The sequence below is a fragment of the Megalobrama amblycephala genome, linkage group LG21, assembly GCF_018812025.1.
Source record: "Megalobrama amblycephala isolate DHTTF-2021 linkage group LG21, ASM1881202v1, whole genome shotgun sequence".
NCBI classification, from domain to species: Eukaryota; Metazoa; Chordata; class Actinopteri; order Cypriniformes; family Xenocyprididae; genus Megalobrama; species Megalobrama amblycephala.
The window spans coordinates 22,548,406-22,563,550 of NC_063064.1; the positions used below are offsets into that span (position 1 = coordinate 22,548,406).

Sequence of the window (15,145 nt, forward strand, 5' to 3'; positions counted from 1 at the left end):
AGAAAACACATGAGATCTAAAAAGACCACCATGTGATCTAAGAAATATTTGAATAACAGTTAGTATTAAGTTACTTATACTCCATGATTTATATATTGATATGTTTTTCATAGCAGGCATCAGCACTGACTGGTGAATAAGGAGACACTGTCACTGACCAGTTCTCATTGTTTATCTGGTCTCCAAAGCCTGGTGTGTCAATGACGGTCAGCTTCATTCTCACTCCTTTTTCCTCAATATCTGTATACAAGATGAGTTTAAAGAGGTGAATGTGCACTGTGGATAACTAAATGAATGAGAAAATTGTTAAAATTGTTAAAATAAGATTTCTGCTTATCCATCTCTTAATAGATAAGCACAAGTTAAAGTTTTAGTTTTAGTTCTGTAGGCCTTTTTACCATGACTGATAGACTTGATTTCGATGGTCTTGGGAATTCGCTCTTCCTCTGTTGTCATCACCGATCTGCGACTCACTTTAGACTTAAAAAGTGTGTTCATCAGTGTAGATTTACCCAGACCACTCTGACCTGTACAAATGGAAATAATTGAAATTGAATGTAGGGATGTAAATTTTATGTTAATTTTGTGCAATTCAATTTTTTATGATACGAATAAAAATTATATGAAAAAAAAAAAAAAAAAAAAACGTAGAATGGATAGAATGCATAAAGTGCATAAATCCAATACTGAGCCAGTGTTTGTAAATATGGAAGCGCTGAACTGTGTTCACTGCGTCAACTCCGTACGAGACTGACAGGGTAGAGAAGAAACTGTTGAATAAAGTCATTATTTTTGTTTTGTTTTTGTGCACAAAAAGTATTTTTGTCACTTCATAACATTAAGGTTGAACCACCGTAGTCACGTTGACTATTTTAAAAATGTCTTTACTACTTTTCTGGACCTTGAATGATGGTAATTATGTTGCTTTCTATGGGGGATAAAAAACCTTAGATTTCATCAAAAATATCTTAATTTGTGTCCCAAAGATGAATGAAGGAACGACATGAGTAGTTAATGACAGAAATTTCATTTTTGGGTGAACTAACCCTTTAAAACGTGTGTTTGAGTGTGTGAGCCTGTATATCAGGGATATATCAGGGATATATAATGCTTCATCCTCAGATGCTAACCCACCACCTGCCACTGGTTCTTTCAATGACAAGCACACACACACACACACACACACACACAAACACACACACACACACACACACCCTCTCATCATACTATTGACTATAAAAGAGCCAGTGTTTCTAGAGGAGGTTCATGGGAGCAGCTTGTTGGATCTCTCATTGACATCCATGATAAAGCAAGAACAAAGGTTACAGCTGGAATCAGTTGAGTGGAGCAGCCAGGCAGATGCTCTCACTGCAGAAAACATTAACCATGTCCGATTGAACATTTTTGTGCTTTTTTTTTTTTTTTTTGGTGGGCATGTAAAATCCCTGAAAGCAAACCTCCAACCTTTAGATGTTTTCAAATGTTTGAATAGGTTCAAGCTTTAAAGACCTGATAAAAAGTAATTAGAGGATTACAGTTAGACAACAAAGCTCAGAAGACACTCTGCAAACTGATAAAACCACTCATCAACCACTAAAAGAACTTTTACAGAAAGATAAACCCATGAACAAGCCTTAAATATATCTGTACAGCCACTACATATCCATATAGTACCTTACCAAAGTACTGGATTAAAACAAACATCAACATGTTCATTCAGAGACACAACAGCTTTTGTCTCCGTTCTTAAGTCTTCAAAGCAAAAGACAAACAGCACTGTCATGAAACAATTCTTCTAAGACTCTGCAAGTGGCTACAGGTTCTATGCTTTAGAGTTTTACACACTGCCAAGAAAAACAAATAAAATCAGGGATATATAATGCTTGAGAATAACAAATCATCCTCCAGGAAGATATTAATTTTTTAAAAAGCTTGTCGTTATATCTTGGGAGTGGGTTGCCAGTCTGCTGCCAGGCAAGTCACTACGTGTTCTGGAGTGGTTCCATACTGATGCACTAGGGTCTGCGAATATGGCATGTAGGAAAAATATAGCCTGAATCTAGAACCAAGGTCATGATTAAGAGTCAGTTGGGGACATTAAGGGCATTCATATTGCACCACTAGAGGTGAAATTGTTGGACCAGTCCTGGGTGGTGTTGCCTGCTGGTAACCGAAGGTAACCAGAAAATCTCGGCTAGTTACTGAAAGGTTGTGGGTTCAAATGGGTCTGCCTGATTCTAAGCCATTTTGAATCAAAGATGTAATGGCAATGACTAGAAACCATCCTGCTCACTAAGGGTGTGTTCACACTTGGCAGGATTGATTCGATTAAAATGAACTGCGATTGCTCTGATAGTGCGGTTCATTTAAATAAGCGTGAACACTGCCATCCGAACCTTGGTGCACACCAAACAAGTGGACTAAGACCACTGAAAAAGTGGGTCTCACTTCGCTTCCAAACAAACTCTGGTGCAGTTTGGTACCTGGTTCTTCTCACCAGCTGACTAGAGCAGGGCTCTTTAGCTTACAGCTTGCTGGGCCAAATTTGGCCCATTAATCATTTTTATGACTGACTGAATTAGTTGAAATTGTTTCAGTAATAGAGCAGATTTCTTGTGTGCAAAACACAAGTGAGTTCAAAAGTCCTCATGCCTTGATTACATTCCATAACCAAATCAAATGGAGCATAGCTTAGCTTTCCAAGTTTTCCAAACATGAATAACATAAAATACAGTTAAGACCAGATATTTAAAATATGGAAAGATGGAGAATATTTAAAACAAGTGTATTTTTTTTTTTTTTAAATAAAAAATAGTAAAATGTTTATCAAGAACAAGTTATACCTGCCAGCAGCCAATTTATAACCAGGCCAAATTTTAACTGAATATCCCTTCATCATATTTATTTTAATAAACAAATAATATTAAGTATATATGGTTTTCATGACTTAAAATTAAAGTGTAATGTTTGACCCTCTTCAATTTTTTGAAAGGAGTCCAAACTTGGTCCTGGAGGGCCACAGCCCTGCAGAGTTTAGCTCCAGCTTCCTAAACACACCTGATTAGCTGGTTCAGGTAAACTCTGCAGGACAGTGGCCCTTCAGGAGCTGGATTGGACAACCCTGATCTAGATTTATTTAAATATTTACATTTAGTGATACTAAATGTGTATTTTGTATATAACAAAAAGCGCACAAGCATCTAGGCTTCCACACTCACACCTGTACTTACCCACTACCATGATGTTAAACTCAAAGCCTTGCTTCATGGCCTTCCTCCTCATTTGTTCCAAGATGGCATCAATGCCCACATAGCCAAAATCACTGCTGGTCTTCTCACTCCGTGCCACAGGCGTTTTTCCTACGTCTGCCATATTGCCGTAAATACTTGTAATGACCTCTGGCCCTAATGAATTTATGAGAGACAGAAAGAAAGACAGAAACAGATCAGGTTAAGATTATTTTGCAACATTTTTGGCATGAACATTTCTCATGTGCAATTTTCAATGACATGGTCATTGCCACAGCTTCATGAATACCTCATGTGTGTTCTACATGTGCAGAATAAAGTAGACACTCTCAGAGCCTAGTAAAATAGGTATGATAAAACATTGCTGTGGCAAAATGGCAGCTTGACACAAGCATTACCACTGCATTCAGAGGTTTAGTGGTCCACTAGATGTGGGTCAGCTAAACCAAACAGCAATTTTCACTTTGTGTAAAAGTCATATTTAAATGAAAAAAAATAAAAAAATAAAAATAAAATAAATCTCATATTTGGAATGTATTAATATGTAAAATGAAAATAGTCTGATTCCTGGTTGCACTGAAGTTGTGCTAAATATTAATGAGCAAACACATATTGTATTGATGTTTCTGAAAAGAGACCAGATGTCAGAACACATGGAAATAAAGTAGGTCAGAAAACCCACAACAGTTATAAAGTTTCCTCAGCTTAAACAAAACACACATAAACATATGAACATACACTCATTCTATACAATATACTCATTCTATACAACACGTTTTGTGTACTCCAACAATTCGTCCAGAAAAGTAGTAAAGGCATTGTTAATATCTAAATTACCATTATATTACCAATGTTCTACATAACCACTTGTATAAAGCACTTAATTCATGAAACCTCTAGAGCAAACTAAATTATCCGCAAATGATCAACTGATCATCAACTTTAACAAAAGATACCAAAAAAGCTAACCACAAACTTACCCAGAAGACGAAAGTAAAGTCTGCAAAGTTGTTGAATTTGATGATTCAGTTTCTTAAATGTGTGTCTAACAGTGAACAAGTGACACACACTCAATATGTAAATGTGAATGTGGGAGGGGACAAGATAGCCGTTTTTCCTTTTATAACGACTAAATGTGGCTTCCTCTTTTCATAGAGCGTCTAGACACTTGCACAAAAGCCTTACTAAGAAGATATACCCAAAGAAAATATACCCAAAAATGCCAATGGTGATTTCATAAATAAATAACATGTAAGTCAAAAATAATGTAAGTCCAAATAATAATGCAAGGTGATTTTACTGAACAGCAAAAAAGTATAGGCATGTACAAACATAACTTATGAAACTCACTATTGCTTCATCAGATGCCTGAGGTGGAAACTATGAAATCCTGATCTGTGACTTAACCAACACAGTTTATGCTGTAATTTACACATTTGTAAATATCATTAATTATGAAGTATAAGAGTAGGGTTCAATAAAACACAAAACTGAGAATGACAATAGCTGTAGCCAAATAGCATTTAATTTTTTTGCTTAGTTTTATTTTATATCATTTTTGTCTTGTTATGTTTTATATTTTTACAGTTTATATTTCACTCCCATGTTCTGAGGTAATGATTCATGTGTGTAACGAGTCAAGTCAAAACTATAAGTCAAATATGAAACTTTTTTGCATGTGTTCCTCTGTGGCTGATGTACAGTATCAAAGCATTGAGAAAACGATTTCCTGTCAGTGAGTTACACACACTACTTTACAGACTTTTCTCAGAAAACGTGGCATGCTGAAACTTCAACCTAAAACACTAGATAGTAACAGAACTACAAGCAGCCATGTTTTGGCCAGAGAATTTTAACTATGCCATTTAAACAAAGAATTAGCAAACTAAACATGCTGTGTGCTCATACATTTCAATTTCTTACTTATTATTCAAATTAGAAACATTTTCTGGTCAGTGGTCACCATTAGGTGACTGCTCTTTCATACGATATACTTTATCTTATTTTTCACTTTTCCTTTTATAACCAATCCTAAATAATTGTTCAATAAAACCCTGTTCAGGAAAAGCTTCTTGTATCTTGTAAGTCCCAATTTAGACCCATACACACATTAACACACACTTTCTAAACAGCTCCCAAGGTAGCTGTGAAGTTTGAATACCAGACAGTGCTCTTTTTTCACAAATTAATGCAACTTAGAGGCCATAAAACATATTGGCAAAACATAGAGGCAAGAGCAGAATCAGGCAAACTACACCCCTCAGGCTCCACCTTCTACCTCAGACTCCACCTTCATTTCAGCCTCTGGCTCCAAACACTGTATGATTAATGCAGTCTTTCAGCTTGTGTGGAGTTTTGGCAAAACTCCTAAAGACAATTAAAATAAAATGATAGGTCTAGGTAAACCTAACCCATCAACGAGCTTCACTATTGAGGCCTAGAACTTTCCATTCATCTCAGGGAAGCCTCATGGTTTACTGTGACCTCTATTTTTCATATGTTAACCCAACAGTCAATCACATGTGAAATCCACAGTTCAACCTTGAGTGAACCACAGTTTTTTAATGCCAAAGTGAAATGTTATCCCTGCAAGTTTACATTTTCAGAGAATGCCAAATAGTCATTACTGAATCTAAGGCAGGATTTTTGCTGGCATGGTGGGTCGGAGTGATCACAACATGTGGTCATGTTAATTATGGTTTAATACACAGACCAACCATAATTTGTGCCATTGATTACATGACTGCGCTGCCCTCCAAGTAGGTGATGCCAGCACCTGTTGTTTGCCATCTGCTAAGAAACAAAATGAGGCATGAATAGGAAAGGGGGCAGTGACACAGGAACAAAAACTATGATTTAAAATATACCATAAATCTCAATTAGTTCCTCTTTTGATTACGTTTCATGCCTCATTTAAAATGTGAAGTGCTAAATTCCATATCACTGTCAAAAAACAATGGATTATCTAGAGCAGTGGTTCTCTAACTGTCCAGGCACTTTAGAAACATACTGTACACACAATGCCATTTTTTGATACACATCAATATTACTGTATTTCAGACAAATTATGCTGCTAGGATGTTGCCTCATCAAACCTGATTTGTGCAGGAAAGCATGAAAAAATGTGTGTGGATTGTAACCCTGCATAAAGATCAAACAATGCACTAAAAGAGGCCTCTTAAAAGAAACATAATTTTGTAGATGTTACAAAAAAACACTTTCTCCATACCTAGTTTAACATGCAGAGAAACTGTATAAGCCTTTTGTAGGTTGGTTGCCATAAAAAAAAAAAAAAAAAAATTAAAATAAGCTTTGTTTTTTATAGGTCACACATTGTTGGCCAAAAAGAAAGAACACAGAGAAACACTACACATAGCATATTTAAAGGCAAGAATGATATGGTGTTGACAGATTTCCAAAGGGGATCAGACCCTCTATGCCACATTCAACATAAGAGCTCTAGGCACGATCTGTGCACTTTAGGCACTCTGTGGACTCTAATACACAAGACCAAAACCTCAGTCTGTCAGTCACTTAAAGGATTAGTTCACTTTCAAATGAAAATTACCTCAAGCTTTACTCACCCTCAAGCCATCCTAGGTGTATATGACTTTCTTCTTTCTAATGAACACAATCTGAGAATTATTAATAAATATCCTGACGCATCCGAGCTTTAGTAGTGAGTGAGGATCAATGAGTATGAGCTGAAGAAAGTGTCTCCATCCACATTCATCCATCATAAGCATATTCCACACAAGATGTTGAAGGTTTTTGAGGAAAACATTCCAGGATTTTTCTCCTTACAGTGGATTTCAATGGCTACCAACAGATTGAAGGTCCAAATGTCAGTTTCAGTGCAGCTTCAAGGGCTTTAAATGATACCAGATGAGTAATAAGGGTCCTATCTAGCGAAACAATCTGTCATTTTCGGAAAAAATACAACTGTATATGCTTTATAAACAAAATATCACCTTGAACGTACTTTCCGCTTCCGCATTCTTCATAACGCTTACGCTGAATGTTCTACGCCTTCCCTATTCTACTTACAGAACGAACGCGGCGCCAGTTTAGTTTTTTTCCTTAACTTGAATAGGGAAGGCGTTTCAGGACATTCAGCGTAAGCGTTATTTTATTTATAAAGCATAAATGCATTTTTTCCGAAAATGACCGATCGATTCTCTAGATAAGACCCTTATTACTCATCTGGTATCGTTTAAAGCCCTTGAAGCTGCACTGAAACTGTAATTTTGACCTTCAACCTGTTGGTAGCCATTGAAATCCACTGTAAGGAGAATAATCCTGGAATGTTTTCCTCAAAAACCTTCATTTCTTTTCGACTGACGAAAGAAAAACATGAACATCTTGGATGACATGGGGGTGAGTAAATTTATCAGGAAAAGTGTATTTAAAAGTGGACTAATCCTTTAATAAAGGCCTTCTGAAGTGAAGCGATGCGTTTATGTAAAAAAATATCCATATTTAACAAGTTATGAAGTAAAATATCTAGCTTCTGCCAGACCGCCTTCCTTATTCAAGTTACGAAGAAAGTGTAAACTGGCATCACGTCAGTTAAGTTTTTTGCGTAAGTTGAATAGGGAAGGCGTAGGACGTAGTGTTTAGCTTTTTAAACTGTGAGAGTTTTACACTTTCTTAGTTAGTAGAATACCGAGGGCAGTCTGGCGGAAGTTATATATTACCTCATAACTTGTTAAATATAGATTTTTTTTACACAAACACATCGCTTTGCTTCAGAAGGGATTTATTAATGCCTCAGAGCCGTGTTTTTGATGGATAGATGTGGATGGAGACACTTTCTTCAGATCATACTCATTGATTCCGCTCACTGTCATTATAAAGCTCGGATGTGTCAGGATATTTATTAATATTTCTCCGATTGTGTTCATCAGAAAGAAGAAAGTCATATACACTTAGGATGGCTTAAGGGTGAGTAAAACTTGGGGTAATTTTCATTTGAAAGTGAACTAATCCTTTAATCTCAATCTTCACAGCTTTTACATTATAAAGCATCTTTACAGAAAACAATACAAGTCAGTTCTGAAAAGATGTAGCTTCAGTGGCAGTTATCCTGTCTCTCATGCAAAGCTTGTGGCCTATATTAGCAAGTGTCGGAGTTCTAACAAACAGGAAATAGGGTCTACCGCTAAAGTGTGTCCCTGCACACAAATGCAAGCAAATTTATATGCACATTCTGCTTTTGTACCTAAACATCACATTTATGTTTCTTATGTAATTTCTTGTTTTGATACCATTGCATTTTATTTTATGTCACTTCTTTTTGAAGCTGTTCAAATAGTCAATTCTGAATAGTTTGCCTTAACAGTTGGAACATGCTTTTAATTTTCTATTTTGCAGTTTGGTCAAAGACCACAATATGTATTCCATCAGGTACATCTATAAGTATGACCGAGTTTGTCCTCTCTGAAAATTACAACATTTAGAACCGCAAAATCCCCAACTATAGCACAGTATTCCACAAGTCTCATGTTTCCAATGAGTTCTCCAAGATACGTAAAACCACAGAAAACTCTCTCCCTCTGAATTGAAAATCTGACATAGTTTAGAGACTGAACCCAAGAGATTGTGTGTCCCCCTTATGAAGCTGATCCAACTCTGTGCAGAAACCATATAGCCACAGAAAAGCAAGACAAACACTGAAACAAGACCATCTAACAATTAATTCCTCACAGGCAACATACAGTTTAATTCTGTCTTCATTCTGACCCAGAACATTTGGGAATTTTCCTATGTTTAGTGGTCTGTGGTATATTGGCCCCTGTGACTGGACTTTGGTCTGGCAACAGACATTCAAAATCATTTGTACAACTAACAATTAGTGTCAACAGCCAATGAAGCTTAGATCTGACAATTGCTCTAAATGTGTATTTAAACGTTTTGGATATGCTAAGCTATAAGAATGCAAATGCTGCTAAGGATTTTCTTACTGAAAAGAGTGTCAATTTATAAGAACAACAGAATAAAGGAGGAAGGAATTGATACCACCTCGTATATACCAGCTATATACCAACTTATTTTGATACCACATTACAAGACATTTCAGGAAACTCTCAACAGACTAACCAAATTTATCATGGTTCAGTGATATTATGTGAATGCAAAAATAACCATCCATAATGAGTGCAAGGAAAGTTAGGCAGAACTAATGCTGAATTATCTATTGCATATTTTAAACACAAGCTCCCATAGATGTGGTCTGATGAGAAAAAATCCTCATGGCAGAAGTATGATCTTTTTGAGTTCATAAATTTTGATTGCAAATCCTCAATTTGTGACACCCAGTCCACTCTGAATAAGTGTATGAAACCATGCGGAATGTATAGCCATGTCTAGACAATCAGTCGGAGAGCACAAGAGGCCCTTTCCACAGATCCAGGGTGAACTTAAACGAGGAAGCGGCAATAAAGTTTTATGTCTCTCTTTGACTGAAGCAACTGGAGCCTTGAGTTACCTGGAGCATTTCTAGAAACTTTCAAGTAAAAAGCACCAGCTGGAAGACACGGATGATCCTCACATGCTTCATGTGTTCACCAGATGCATCAGACAAAAAAGTGAAACATTGACCTCAAGTCTCATTAGAACAGACAATCACAAGCAATGTAACATAGTGAACTATCATAATTTATGTACAAATCTGGATGTGTTTCTCATGAACTGGAGAGCTCTGAGGATATTTGGACTGAAGCCCTTCAAGTCATGTTCTATACACTCAACTGCCAATTGGGTCAATGTAATACACAGTTAGTTACTATACTTCACCATAGTCAATCTATTTAGTATTCCAATATGGAAAAATTCCAAATTCAGACAATACAATATGGTGATAGCACAAAAGACAACTCAACAGTGTCTTAAATAGAAAGAAAACTAAAGGTCCCGTTTTTTCGTGGTTTTTTGAAGCTTTGATTGTGTTTATAGTGTGCAATATAACATGTGTTCATCTTTCGCGTGTAAAAAAAACACAGTATTTTTCACATAATTTACTTATCTGTATACCGCTGTTTCCACTGTCATAAAAACGGGCTGATGACTTCCTTGTTCTATGAAGTCCCTCCTTCAGAAATACGTAACGAGTTCTGATTGTGCCAGCGGTTCCTGTGTTGTGATTCGACAGCAGCTTAGCGCACCTTGCCCGGAAAGGTCACGCCTCTTACCATAACGTGGAGATGCACGCGCTCAGTCTTATTGTAAACATGTCTTTAATTTTACCCTATCAATTTGAGCCGGAATCAGACCTGGTGATTGGACTGCGGGATGAAAATAACAGCGTTTCGACGACATGGCGACAAACACACTCTACAAACGCAACTCTTGTGTATTCCTGTGGGCGGAGGTTAGTCAAAAAACTGTTTTAGTGACGTCATTAAAGAAGGAAGTAGAGGGATGTAGTCCAAACTGGCCGTTCGATGTAGGCGACTTCTGTTAAATAAAATATCTCGCTTGGCATTGAACTTTGAGCTTTAAAATTTTACAGATTTTTTTTATACTCTAACAACAACATTATACACTAACTAATGTTTGAAACATGGGATCACGAAGAACGGGACCTTTAAGCATGAAATCACTGGGAAATCTGCAATTTTTTTAGATATTATATGGTGGACTTGGGTGAGCATTCCATATAGTAAAGAACATAATAATGGTATTTGTTGAACAAAAAAGTTAACCTCTTTGTTAACTGGCATAATAGGGGGAATGGTCAGGGTGAGGCTTTATTGTTAATATTTGGCTGCTTTTGGTTCAAAATGATGTGTGTAATGTTCCACCAATCCTTGTGGAAATCAAAAGAAGCATAAGTACCTAATAATCTTTTGGAAACGGGATGATTCTTTCCAGGGCACCTGAAAAACCCAGAAGTGTACTGTAATCCAATGTATATGTGTGTTGACTTTCATTTGCATCTCATGATGTAAATTGAGACTCCTTTGACAGCATGCATCAAACACTATCAAAGCTGCCAATGCACAACCATGTCAGGCCCCGGATAAGATAATCCACAGACCAAACCAAGAGGCATGTATTCAGGATGTTCTTTTTTTCAACTGTTTTGAGCTGCGTACAGCTAGTTTACCTCACAGCTCCTTTTATCTGTAGACTGAACTCTGGTGCTCAGCATGAAGAATGCTACTGGAGGACTCATCTTTCATTCTGCTCGTCCCTTGAGAATTCAACCTTTGCCATTACATGCCACAAGCAGATGGTGACGAAGGGTGTTAAAATATAGTTTTCTACAGAGAACCAACTAGAAAAGGAAAAACTTTGTCTTTGACTTTGTCAATCGAAATATTTATAATTACATCAAAGCCTTCAGAATTGTATAGTTTGCTGTTAACGCCACTAACAAGATGCTATAAATCTAACCCATTGTGTTTTTTTAATGGCTGATGCCAATTCTAGAGATCAAGGTGGTAAAAAAGGCCAATATAATATCATGACTGAAATATACCTGCACAATTGCTAAAATGAACATAGAGAGATTATACAAAATGGATGTTATTTTTTGTTTAATACTGTCCTGAGTAAGATATTTTACAAAATATATTTTATAAAAGATGTTTACATATAGTCCACAAGAAAAAAAAAAAAAGCTGAATTTATTCAAATGGCCCCATTCAAAAGTATGTGAACCATTGGTTCTTAAAGGTGCCATCGAACGTTTTTTTACAAGATGTAATATAAGTCTAAGGTGTCCCCTGAATGTGTCTGTGAAGTTGCAGCTCAAAATACCCCACAGATTTTTTTTAATTAATTTTTTTAACTGCCTATTTTGAGGCATAATTAGAAATGCGCCGATTCATGCAGCGGCCCCTTTAATTGTTTGCGCTCTCCGCCCCCTCCCGAGCTCTCGACTCCATCATTGCATAAACAAAGTTCACACAGCTAATATAACCCTTAAAATGGATCTTTACAAAGTGTTCATCATGCAGCATGTCTAATCGTGTAAGTATGGTATTTATTTGGATGTTTACATTTGATTCTGAATGAGTTTGATAGTGCTCCATGGCTAACGGCTAATGCTACACTGTTGGAGAGATTATAAAGAATGAAGTTGTGTTTATGAATTATACAGACTGCAAGTGTTTAATAATGAAAATAGCGACGGCTTTTGTCTCCGTGAATACAGTAAGAAACGATGGTAACTTTAACCACATTTAACAGTACATTAGCAACATGCTAACGAAACATTTAGAAAGACAATTTACAAATATTACTAAAAATATCATGTTATCATGGATCATGTCAGTTATTATCGCTCCATCTGCCATTTTTCGCTGTTGTCCTTGTGTCACGATCACCTGTGAGAGTGCCCATCAGCCACTAGAGGGCACTCCATCTTGGACTCTTGTTTTCACCCCTTGGACTACAATTCCCATATTCACCCCTGGACTCATTATTACACTCATTGCACTCAGCTGTTTTGTGTTTCATCATTAGTGTCTGTCTATTTAATCTCAGTTGTTTCTGTCCTCAGTTGTGGTTTGTTGTATTTGTTACGTGCACTGTTTTATATCTCTGGCTTGTTGTTTTGTGGACTGATTACCTGGATTTTGACCTCTTGCCTGCCTTGGATTTATGTTTCTGGACTCCCCAATAAATACTTATGCTGCACTTGGATCTTTTACATCTTGTCCTTGTGCACCCGTGACAGAACAAACCACCACACAAAGGATCCAGCAGCATGAGTATTCGGATTAGTTCCCCAGCCTCCATTGGAGAGCGGATGGCTCTGGTTCGGGCAGTATTGGCGCTGCGACAGGAGGGGAGTGAGGTAGGGTGTTTTGCCCAATTTTTCTGGACATTTTCAAGAGGACTGCGGTATAATGATGAGGCGTTAAAAGGGATTTTTAATGGATGCCTCGACAACCCTCTGTCTCAGTGGGAGTTGGAGGGGCTCCGGACCCTGGATTTTTGGGGTTTCGTTTTCTACCTCGAGGATCGGGGTAGGAGAACCTCACCTAATCTACCAGTCAGTGAGTCCGTTCCCGCCTGTGAGTCCACTCCAGAGTCTTCAGAGGAGGTGGGCACTGAGCCTCAGCTTCACCCCGGTAAAGGGAGGAGGAGGAGGAGAAGGAAGAAGGCTTCTTCCATCCTTCAAGGCCTGGAGTCAGCTCCAGCCAGTGAGCCCGCTCCAGCCAGTGAGCCCGCTCCAGCCAGTGAGCCCGCTCCAGCCAGTGAGTCCGCTCCAGCCAGTGGGTCCGCTCCAGCCAGTGAGTCCGCTCCAGCCAGTGAGTCCGCTCCAGAGTCCGCTCCAGCCAGTGAGTCCGCTCCAGAGCCCGCTCCAGCCAGTGAGTCCGCTACAGAGCCCGCTCCAGCCAGTGAGTCCGCTACAGAGCCCGCTCCAGCCAGTGAGTCCGCTACAGAGCCCGCTCCAGCCAGTGAGTACGCTACAGAGCCCGCTCCAGCCAGTGAGTCCGCTACAGAGCCCGCTCCAGCCAGTGAGTCCGCTACAGAGCCCGCTCCAGCCAGTGAGTCCGCTACAGAGCCCGCTCCAGCCAGTGAGTCCGCTACAGAGCCCGCTCCAGCCAGTGAGTCCGCTACAGAGCCCGCTCCAGCCAGTGAGTCCGCTACAGAGCCCGCTCCAGCCAGTGAGTCCGCTACAGAGCCCGCTCCAGCCAGTGAGTCCGCTACAGAGCCCGCTCCAGCCAGTGAGTCCGCTACAGAGCCCGCTCCAGCCAGTGAGTCCGCTACAGAGCCCGCTCCAGCCAGTGAGTCCGCTACAGAGCCCGCTCCAGCCAGTGAGTCCGCTACAGAGCCCGCTCCAGCCAGTGAGTCCGCTACAGAGCCCGCTCCAGCCAGTGAGTCCGCTACAGAGCCCGCTCCAGCCAGTGAGTCCGCTACAGAGCCCGCTCCAGCCAGTGAGTCCGCTACAGAGCCCGCTCCAGCCAGTGAGTCCGCTCCAGCCAGTGAGTCCGCTCCAGCCAGTGAGCCCGCTCCAGCCAGTGAGCCCGCTCCAGCCAGTGAGTCCACTACAGAGCCCGCTCCAGCCAGTGAGCCCGCTCCAGCCAGTGAGTCCACTACAGAGCCCGCTCCAGCCAGTGAGTCCGCTCCAGCCAGTGAGTCCGCTCCAGCCAGTGAATCCTTGTTGGGTGAGCCACCGCCTCACCCTCATAAGCGGAGGAGGAGGAGGAAAAGGGCTTCCTCCGTCCGACAAGGCCTGGAGACCACTCTAGAGGTTGTCTGTGGGTTCTCCAAGCGCCTTGCCCTGCCGGCGCCAACGAAGCGCCTTGCCCTGCCGGCGCCAACGAAGCGCCTTGCCCTGCCGGCGCCAACGAAGCGCCTTGCCCTGCCGGCGCCAACGAAGCGCCTTGCCCTGCCGGCGCCAACGAAGCGCCTTGCCCTGCCGGCGCCAACGAAGCGCCTTGCCCTGCCGGCGCCAACGAAGCGCCTTGCCCTGCCGGCGCCAACGAAGCGCCTTGCCCTGCCGGCGCCAACGAAGCGCCTTGCCCTGCCGGCGCCAACGAAGCGCCTTGCCCTGCCGGCGCCAACGAAGCGCCTTGCCCTGCCGGCGCCAACGAAGCGCCTTGCCCTGCCGGCGCCAACGAAGCGCCTTGCCCTGCCGGCGCCAACGAAGCGCCTTGCCCTGCCGGCGCCAACGAAGCGCCTTGCCCTGCCGGCGTCGCCAGAGCAGCCGGAGCACGCTGCCGTCCCAGAGCAGCCCCAGCCTGAGCACGCTGCCGTCCCAGAGCAGCCCCAGCCTGAGCACGCTGCCGTCCCAGAGCAGCCCCAGCCTGAACACGTTGCCGTCCCTGAGCAGATCCAGTCCGAACACGTTGCCGTCCCAGAGCAGTTCCAGTCTGAGCCCGCTGCCGTCCCTGAGTCCTCCGCTCTCCCTGATACGGCCACGGAGGCCGTCACCGAGC

The 15,145-nt window shown here is 40.9% G+C and overlaps 1 protein-coding gene across 5 annotated transcripts in view; it reads right to left on the reverse strand.

Moving 5' to 3' along the window:
* The window catches only part of septin9b (septin 9b), a 93,896-nt gene that overhangs the window by 19,028 nt on the left and 59,723 nt on the right, over positions 1–15,145 (reverse strand). For 4 of the 5 annotated variants that reach the window (XM_048173485.1, XM_048173486.1, XM_048173487.1 and 1 more), the window contains 3 exons: positions 3,231–3,404; positions 399–527; positions 159–240 (listed from right to left, as the gene is read on the reverse strand). In XM_048173485.1, coding sequence (XP_048029442.1) covers positions 159–240; positions 399–527; positions 3,231–3,404 — 385 coding nt within the window. Of the gene's footprint in view, positions 1–158; positions 241–398; positions 528–3,230; positions 3,405–4,228; positions 4,380–15,145 lie in introns of those variants that run through there. The other variant, XM_048173489.1, reaches the window with a different exon arrangement.